Source organism: Battus philenor, unplaced genomic scaffold, assembly GCF_028537555.1.
Source record: "Battus philenor isolate CCGP_79_NKW_IND1 unplaced genomic scaffold, ilBatPhil1.0.hap1 SCAF_3, whole genome shotgun sequence".
NCBI classification, from domain to species: Eukaryota; Metazoa; Arthropoda; class Insecta; order Lepidoptera; family Papilionidae; genus Battus; species Battus philenor.
This window is the reverse complement of record NW_027181693.1, coordinates 14,563,398-14,573,910: the sequence shown is the minus strand read 5'-3', so window position 1 is coordinate 14,573,910 and position 10,513 is coordinate 14,563,398. Positions and strand designations below refer to the sequence as shown.

The window sequence follows — 10,513 nt, the reverse complement described above, 5'->3', positions numbered from 1 at the left end:
AACAGATACTTATATGAGTAAAAGGATCGCTTAAATAATAATCATTTAATATAAAGCTTTTAAAAAATAATAGCACAAAACAATCATGCAGTGTAGAAAAATATAAATAAATTATTTACAAGCGACGGTGAAAGAAATTTTAAATGACATAAACATTTACATATCTAAATGTACGGAACAGTACTTGATGACAGCTAAGAGATCAGTTCAAGTTAATTCTAACAGCCTTCCTGAAGATTATTAAATTATTGTTAGTGAAAGGTCTTGTATATTATTTGTAATATCAAACGGTAACCTTTATCAGGTTAGAGATAATTTTTGTTTTCAATTAACTTACCTGTTTTAGTGCTATTTTTAGATAACTACTTATTTGTTTTAGATGGTAACCTCTAATAAAAACGTATTATTATATCGAAAGCATTTAAATCTAATTTTTATGTTATCATAATTAAAGTCGTGAGTTTTAATCAATCATTTGTACTAGTAATTATTGGTACAGATAATTATGTATGTTTTTTATGTACTATAATTTACTAGGAAGTGAAAGGAACTGCTAATTCTATAACCATATATGTTAAGAATCAACAATGTCGAAGTAGGTACTAGCTGTAGTTATTGTGATGTTATTAACAGAAATATAATTATGTCGTGAGTATTTCTCTTACTTGTACATACAAGTATATTTAGAAACATACATACAGATAGAATTCTAAACTGCTATTGACAAAAGAACTAATCAAGACAAGGACCCATGTCAAGCATTATTGATTTGGATTGTATAAAGCATTTTCAGCAATAATCCAAGCATAGGTCCTTTCTTGAGTGTCTTTGTACCTAGGTTTTCCATGGAATGTCAACTAAAATTAACAAGAGACCTAGGAGATTGTTGGACAAACTGAATTGCCAGTCCTGTTAATTCTGAGGGTCTATCCTATCAAAGGAATTTAAGGAGCACTCAACCTTCTCTTCAAAAGATGTGAAGCTGAAGGCCTATATGCAAACATTTGTCAGAAATAAATTATCCCTTTGTATATTAGTTCTAAATTTAATTGTATATTAAATCATTAATATTGTTATATTTTTCAGGTTTTCATATGTGGAAATGAAGCTTTTAAAACCATTAACAGTGCTACGGCATGGCCGACGGAGGCGAGTATCTCGAGGTGTTAGCACATGGTCACCACTTGCAACTGCCTTCAACACTCGACCTAACTCTAGACCTATATTTGACACATTAAGGGAAAGAACTGTAAGTTATAGCATACATGAGTCATCTCATTTTGCTCAAAAGCTTTTATTGCAAATTTAGCAGCAATATTATTATTTTAATAAAATAACTTCCAACTGGTCTCATTGAAAATCGCTGGGAAGAGCCTATATCCATCATGGATGTCTTATGGTTTAAATGTTATGAAAATCTCTTCTCTTTCCAGCTGATTGATGCCCACTGTAAAATATAGGCCTCCCCCAAAGATATATATGGACAAGTATACCACAATTGCCAAGCTTGGTAAAAGGGTTGGTGATGTCAGTGTGGTATTATAGTTTGTACATGATGCTGCTGCTCATCCTCTTGAAACCTGTTTGTGGGTGGTGGCAATTGTACATATTTAAAGTACACACAAGTGTGTTAAGTATATTAGTTTAGTAAGTTATATAAGATAGCACCCCGGTAATCAAGGTAGACCTAACAGATAGTGGGCTGATGCTATGATTATATATGTCATTATGTTATAGAAAGAACCTAGAGTGACATTATATATAAAGCAATTTATGCCACTTAACATTAGTTCAAAGTTGCTTGTGGAAAAAAGATAAGGTCCAAGGTATAATACTTCCTAGTACAGCTTGTAACAATAAAGCTTACATGTTTTTCTTGCCTACTCTCTAGATGGAGTCTTCGCTATGCAAAGTTATTAAAGCGGATTCCACTGTGATACTTTTCCTAGCATATAAGATTACACAAACATGACATTTTATTAGTATCCATTGACTATTGTCTGTATGCTTTCAGGGTCTTTTTAACAAACCAGAACTGACAAGCTTTGAAGGATTCCATGCCCTTAAAGATCAGGCCATTGCTGCTACTGATAAATTGATTGAGGAGGCCACATCAGGACCTGAGAGACCCATGGTGGAAATCTTTGATGAGCTGTCCGACACCCTGTGTAAAGTTGCAGATTTGGCAGAGTTTGTGAGAATAGCTCACCCACAGCCACATTTTGCAAGTGCCGCTGAAGATGCCTGTATTAGTGTCAGTGGAGTTGTTGAAAAGTAAGCATGAATTATTATAATCTTTTGTCAATTAACATTTGAATGGCTTTTATTTAAATTGCATACAAGATTATTATGGCTTTGTCGGAATGTTCACATTCTTTTTCTTCAATTGTCTCACTTCCACATATCTCTAACGTAAATTTGAGTTCTGGAGACATGTAATAAATGTTGTGACTTATATGACAAGTCTTCAATACCATAGGAAAGTTTGTGATTAAAATGCCAGCATATTCTACATTGTACATAGCAAAGCTTTGTAGGATGTATGATTATTCATTTATTGGTTGAGTTTTGCAAAATGCATAAAGTCATGTTCTAATTAAAGTATCTAATACCACAAGGTTTATGGGAGCTTATATCTTCAAAAAACTTAACAATCAGATCAGAAATCAATGTCAATGTTGTTAGTGTATAAAGACTTTTTCATATTATTTATATTATATAACACCACAGATTAAACACGCATAAAGGTTTATATGAAGCATTGAGGGACTCTGTGAGGCGGGGAACCTCTGGCGATCAGCATCTGGCGGAACTGTTCCTCTTTGATTTCGAGCAGAGCGGCATTCAGCTGGAAGATGGGCCCAGGAAAAGAGTGGTGGCACTGAACGACCTCATCCTCCAAACTGGTCAGCGGTTCATGGCTGGAGCAGCGAAGCCGAGGAGAGTGCCCCGATCGGCGATACCGCAAAACGTTAGGCAGTTGTAAGTGAAATTAATGCTTGTTTTTTTTAATTTTTATTTTTTTCCTTTTTATTAAACTGGTAAAATGTACAGACTATAAAAAATATGCCTTAGAAACAAAACTAGTGCAATGCAATAAAAAGTGTAATAGGAATTAGTAATGCTATAGATGGGAGTCATTATTTGCTGCTTCTTAATATGAATATGACGAAACCTTCGTTAACAGTTTCAGTACAGAAGGAGACAACGTGATAGTGAGTGGTGTGTATGCGGAGTGCGGGGAGGCAGCTGCCCGGGAGGCCGCCTACCGTCTTTACTTGGCACCAGACTCTCACCAGGAACAACTGTTGTCCACCACGCTGCACGCTCGACATGAGTTGGCTTCCATTTGTGGTTTCCAGAGTTACGCTGACAGGTACAACCTCTATTTTTAGATGAATCACTATTATTTTAAAATCGGCCATTGAATCGGAAATATTTAATGCTGGCACCAAATTTAACTATCTGTAATTCATAGGTTAGTTATACTTGGTGTTTACAGTGCTGTATATAGCACCATATGCTGACATTTCCAGTTAAACTACTGTTGTTAGTCTTATGAATATATATGCTTAATATCAATACTAGATTAGAAACATGTATTTTATACTATACTGCAAAGGATAACATATTTAATTAAATATAAATAAGGTTCAAATTTGGAACTGATAGGTAAACAAGCTAAATGGCCAAGTTCTATAAACATTTGAGAAAATCGATGAAAATATAACAATCGCAATATTAATTTATTTTTTTATGGATGAATAGTATACTGATCACAATCTTAGTTTTATTTCAATATAGTTAATGTTAAAAAATAAAAGTATAACTGTATCGAAATATCCATAAGTTTTATACTGTGTTACATAACAAATCTTACTTAGTGACATGACTTGAATGGGGACCTAGGCTGGCGAGGTCAACTCTTGGAAGTTCAAGTCACCCCAACGCCCAGTGGCGTCTGTCTAGCTCAGCTTGGTGGCTTCCCGATTCAATAATAATAATAATATGCCAGTAAAGCTAACAAAGCTGACCAATTAAAAAAAATTATTGCATCACATTTATTAATCGACATTTTTACAGGGCAATTAAAGCAAGTATAATGGAGAATGCGGCGAACGTACGCAAATTCCTCGACATCCTCTCCGATAACCTTCACGATAGAGCCAAGATAGACTTTGACACCATGCTGCGGATGAAGAAAAAGGAAACACCTTATCAGGACTCCTTGATGTGTTGGGACACTCCATACTTCACGCATAAGGCGAAAACGCAGCTGTTGAACGTAGCCAATTCAGACTTCAGCCCGTACTTCTCTCTCGGCGGGTGCATGGAAGGCTTGAACATGCTATGTCAAGAGCTCTATGGAATCACATTAAAGTCAGAAGAAATGTTACCAGGTAAATCAATTATATGTACTTTTCGAATATATTATTTAAGTAAGTTTAGTGCCAAACAGTAATCAATGTAACATAACTCCTGAAGATGCCCCGTGGAGGGGTAAACACGTGTTGAGTGATTTGATGGTGGCAGTTGTGTAATTCGCATTGTTAGCCGCATACGCATTTATTAGCGGGCTGGCGGGCGGTGAACTTTGCTGAACGATTACCACTGCATGTGCGGAAGTGGCTAAATATTGGTCCTTTTCTTACTTAGGATGGACTTCCGCAAGGTAACGCCTAATTCCATTAAATATATATTATTTAAAACAATGAACATAACCGTCAGCATTATGGCTATAAATTATTCAATATAAAGTTGTAGTGGGATATTTATTACTCCAAATAAAAAAGGAATACAATTTCATATAATTTATTATAGAATGCTTTATGTATTTTTTGTATTTAATTTATTGTATTTCTCCATGTTGCATATGTACAAAACCGCAGAACCAGAGCGTAGCCTCTCTTTGCTAAGCTATGCTCGATAATTCTCTACAAGGTCGAATCAGGAATGAAATGATCTGTTGATGAATAAATGGAATTAATACTGCTAAGTGGATTGGCAAAAGTAGTAGTATGCAGGCCATATAGCTTGCAAAACACTTGGATGTTGGTACCTTATGGCTCTGGAGCGGATACTACAAAAAAGGCAAGCACAATATATGATAGCAAGATAGAAAAACAAGGTTCATAAGGTCATGAAGTAGCAGGATGCAGACACCTTGAAACTGGCCCTATTAGAAATCTAGGGGAAGGCCCTTGTCCATCTATGGTTTGGTTTGTCAATGGGCTGGTTTCTGTAGGAAAAGCGCTATTTTTGTTTCAAGGTTGGCTTTAGGTCAATCAAACTAACTCCTTGGGTAATTCTAGCAGACCTTTGAAGTTTGCGGCGATCTCGGAGAGTCCCCAAACATAACACAGTTACAAAATTATTAAAACACGATGTTCATTTTTCTAGGGGAGTCGTGGTCGCCGGACGTGTACAAGCTGGCCGTAGTCCACGAGAGCGAAGGCCTGCTGGGACACATTTACTGCGATCTGTACGAGCGACCAGGAAAACCTCACCAGGACTGCCATTTCACCATCCAAGGCGGCAAACTACTGCCTGATGGCACTTATCAGGTTATTTCATTTTTTGACATTTAAATATAAATTTCTTAGCAACAGAAATAAATTGTATTACATACTAACTGTCCCGACAGACTGTACTGTCAGAAGATATCATGCGATGCATTATACCACAAAAAAAAAATAATGTAAAATGTTCCATTAAATTATTGATTAACTGTTTTAAAATTTTCTATGTATGTTTAATTGTAAAGGATTTAAAAAAAAATTTAAAGACAATTGGGTAAAATTGAAAAACAAACTATTTATTGGGTTGATCTTGGGGGAGGCTTCTGGTTTGCTGAATCTATTGGCTTACAACGAATGAATGAATTTGAATTGCAGAACCCAATCGTGGTGATAATGCTGTCGCTGAGTGGTGGGCATCGGTCGGGGCCGGCGCTGCTACCTGCTGGTGCGGTGGACAACTTGTTCCATGAGGCAGGCCACGCGCTGCATTCCATGTTGGGCCGGGCCCGTCACCAGCACGTAGCGGGTACTCGATGCGCCACCGACCTGGCAGAGCTGCCCAGTGTACTCCTCGAGCACTTTGCCTCCTCGCCGCAGGTATTTATTTAATATTGTGACGTGGTAAGGTCCAGAAGTCAGCCCTACGACTGCTTCTACAACAACAGAACTCTCGTATGCCTTTAGTATCTGCGGCATGAGTCAGTTAAAAACATTCAAATGACATGGACTTGACACAGTCTGCCGGTATTGTTTGTGGTTAAGATTCATCAACGATTCTTAAACAGTGGATCTAAGATGTGCTCCATACAAAAAGTATAAGATCTGAATCAAGGTCAGCCTGAAGACTTCTCGAAAATTCTATGCAAGATCAAAGAGAGAACAAGGAGATCACAGAAGAACCAATGTCACAGGCGTAGATCAATAGTTCGTCTGAAGTAACAGTGTGTGTGTAGCTGACATGATGAATAATGTAACAAAATGGTAATCTTTAAAGAAATATTTTTTGTTTTTGTTTATTCCAGGTGGTGCGTCGGTTTGCGAGACACTTTCAAACTCGAGAACCTATGCCCGAAGACATGCTGCAAAGGCTATGCGCTTCTAAACACTTGTTCGGCGCCAGTGAAATGCAATTACAGGTAAATAAAAAAAAATTATTAAAAAAAGTTAATGTAAGCTGTAACACGTACAAGTTTTATATTATATAAATGCTACATGCTTGGGGTAATAGAAGAAATATTTAATGGAATCAGGCGTTATTTTGCGGAAGTCCATTCTAAATAAGAAAAGGACCAATATTTAGCCACTTCCGCCTTTAAACACAGACAGATCTAGCCACATTTAAACATAGACTCTGTGTTTGGCTCTAATCGGTGTAACACAACTCCTGAAGATGCCCCGTGGAGGGGTGAAACACGTGTTGACTGATTTAACGGTGGCATTTGTGTAATTCGCATTGTTTGCCGCATGGGCATTTATCAGCGGGCTGGCGGTGAACTTTGTTGCACGACTATCACTGCATGTGCGGAAGTGGCGAAATGTTGGTCCTTTTCTTAATAGAAAAAAGTTTAAAATTTTTAACTGAAGTAAAATAAATATTTTGTGTATGCAAAAATATCTCTAACCTACATTATATATACATGTATAAAGAAAAACTTTTAAATTTGTGATGAAGATTATCAATTTAATTAATTTCTAGGTGTTTTACTCTGCATTGGACCAGAAGTACCATGGGGTTGACGCTGCAGCCGGCGGTCGTACTACAACCGAAGTGTTAAAGCAAGTTCAGAGGCAGTATTATGGTTTACCGTATGTGGAGAACACGGTATGCAGTTTATATTTTTATCAATTAATTAGCGCTCTTTATTAGCGTTAAATTTTAACGTCATAGTTGAATCAAATGAATGAAAAGGTTTATAATTATACTTATTTTATTTAATACTTTTATCGAAGCTCAAAATAAGCAGTTATGTGTAATAGGCAAAAGATAAAGTATAATCAAAAGATTTGTTTTTAAAATCAGTCAATACTGAATAAGAATGTTTAAAAGATTGTTACTATATATTATATACTTCAAAGGTATATTTAATACAATATTATGTATTCTTTATTATATATTTTTCTTATTAATATTCTGTGTTTCTGAAGTAAAACACCTTTTGAACTGATTAGAGTGAAAAATATAAGCTCATGTAAAAATTCTTTTAGGTTGTTTTAGTGTAGAGTTTTCGCGGGATAAGCACAGACTTTTTTTTAAATATAAAAATAGTTTTAAATAGATCTTGACAAACTCTGTTCTGCCGGAAATAATTGTCCTGTCATGTTCTAAAAAATAAATTTATTTAACATATTAACGTGATAGGTAAGCTCTGATTGATGATCTCTATCAATCAGGACATGAACTGTCAACCATGCGAAGTTTTGTTGAATTGTCAAATGTGCTGTTTGAAGTCATTATACTCTCTAATATTTATAACATTTTGATACAATTAGCTTTTTTAGAAAGACCTCCTATAAAGTATTAGAAAACTTATAAAAATAAGACACGAAATAGTATAGTCCTCGAGTTATCGCCTGGTAATACCGGTTGTTGTTCACAGGCGTGGCAGCACCGCTTCAGTCACCTGGTGGGCTATGGGGCGAAGTATTATTCGTATCTGATATCGCGCGCGGTGGCATGGAGCGTGTGGAGCGGGCGATTTGCAAAGGAGCCCCTCAGTCGCGCGGCTGGTGACGACTTTCGCTACGGGGTGCTTCGCCACGGAGGCGCCAAACCTCCGCAGGTAAAGTTAATTTCATATCATGATCAATCAGTGAATAAGTGGAAATTTCTTTCATATAAAATAGATTAGAGATCTAATTGGTTCTTAGTTTAACTATATTTCCATGTAAATAAATAAGATACTTCCAGTTCACCGCTAAAACCTTCAATGGTCAGTTCAGTACTTTAGAGAACCCGAAGATATTACAAATGCATCGGGTTGGCTCCAAACAGTAGAAAAAAATGTGGGATGCTACACAAATTTACGCATTATCTCTTTATCAATAAATTTTTCATATATTTATTTATTGATTTATACTTTTTACACATTAAACATCATTTATACTTTATACATAGATATGAATATGATAAGAAATGCAATGATTCATATAGAGGTACCAAAGGTGGCCTTATCACTCGAGGCAATCTCTACCAGACAACCTTTGGATAGAGATGATAGACGTGAAGGAGAGGATAGTTTAGGGTGTACATCCATACATATACATACATCACTATACACAAAAATATTTGTATTTACTGCTGAAGATGTTCCTCCAGTTTTGTTTGTTAACGTATATATGCGACAAACGAAGTGTAGGATGGTAACGTAGAAACCGACAGTCCTGTTTAAGGTCGTGTAGATGGATAGAGGCGTTTTCGAGTTATTGGAAAACTAATATAGGAAATGTATCACTCGACGATCTACGACTCAAATAATGATGATTTTAATTTAAATATTTTTCTTTCAGAAGCTCTTGCGCGACTATCTGGGCATGGAGATCACCCCGAACGCGCTCGCCGCGGCCCTGACCGAGGAGCTCGACTATCATAAAGAAAATCTAGACAGAGTATTCAGAGTATCGGAAAAATGAAACAGCTTAAGCAATAAAAAATGAAACTAATATTACCTGAAATGAAAGCGTTAGCTGCTGTAGTTGGCAACACTATGACGAGTATATTGAGCCGTAGAATTCGTTTGAAAGGTGCAATAGTATATTATGTTCTCAGTGAAGATGATAATTTTCTTTATATATGTAATTAGTGATATAACAGCTACAACAGGAGGCGTAAATTATTTTAAAATTTATAACCCCCTAGCAATTTTTTATTTATTATTTAAATTAGGTATGAGCGCGGTAAAAATTGTAATAAAATCTATTTTCACCTGTGACGTGTGAAAGTAACAAGGATGTCAATAAAAGTAGTTATTAAACATTTATACATATAGGAAAGATTACCTAATTGTTAGTTTCCCAAATGATGATCTATATTAAAGAAAACTGATTCTGGTAGTAAAAAATGTCTTAAATTTAATCCAACAATTTTTATTTCATATTTTCAAGATATTGTATAAGATGTGTAGTATGTGAAAAGAATGACTAATATTTTAGTAAGAAATGTAATTTTCTTTATTTATACTTACAGAATTTCATGTTTATTTATTTTGTACATTTTGATGAAGAAAGTTTCTAAATTCGAAAGTATTTTGTTTCAACAGAAAAGTCATTTGTCTATGGGTGTCTGTGATATAACTTTTTTTCGGGCACAGGGTCGAGTCTGCTGAAAATACTGATGGCATCCTTGATATTGACACTAGGTACTTAAGAACAGACGACTAGACGTGTGCTACCCCCATCTTGTGCTTCCCACATATTTCAGGAACTCCACAGTCAACAATTATTGCAATTAAGGCAATATCTTCGTCGACGAAAGCTATTTAGAACCAGTGTTAAAGATCTATATAACTTTCTAATGTAATATTACCGTAACATCTTAATGAAATAGCATGGCAATATTGAAATGATAGAATTTATTTTTATATATATATAAATAGTTTCATAAGATTAGCGAAGAGCTCTAGCCTTTTAACATCCTTTCCACCTGTATCCATAATTAAAGTCTGCAAGATGCCGAAACAGAGTCACAATCATTATAAAATGTGCTTTATAATGATTTAATTTAAATTTAATTTGTTATTTTCATAGATTGGAGATTACAATGTACATTTTGCCTAAATTATAAGTATTGGCTTGTTACAAAAAACATTTTTGTTAGTAAATTCTAATCCTAATTTTAGTATTGACTGAGGATTAGAAAGTTGATGACTTTGTTAAAATCGTTCATAGAAGTTGAAAGCAGGCCACTTAAACCAATGCTATTGAAAATTTGGGGGAGGCATATGTCGAGCAGTTGATGTTCTATGGCTGAAATCTTGGTGAAGTTGATGCGGAAAGTT

The 10,513-nt window shown here is 35.4% G+C and overlaps 1 protein-coding gene across 1 annotated transcript; it reads left to right on the top strand.

The window, feature by feature from the left end:
• The first annotated feature begins 204 nt into the window (after positions 1–204).
• LOC137926475 (mitochondrial intermediate peptidase) lies at positions 205–9,549 on the top strand. Its single transcript, XM_068770073.1, has 12 exons — positions 205–304; positions 1,087–1,249; positions 2,015–2,274; positions 2,731–2,982; positions 3,188–3,376; positions 4,084–4,400; positions 5,401–5,564; positions 5,895–6,116; positions 6,542–6,655; positions 7,216–7,341; positions 8,117–8,299; positions 9,027–9,549. The coding sequence occupies exons 2-12, from the start codon at positions 1,103–1,105 to the stop codon at positions 9,147–9,149; spliced, it is 2,097 nt and encodes a 698-aa protein (XP_068626174.1). The 5' UTR covers positions 205–304; positions 1,087–1,102; the 3' UTR covers positions 9,150–9,549.
• The last annotated feature ends 964 nt before the right edge of the window (positions 9,550–10,513 follow it).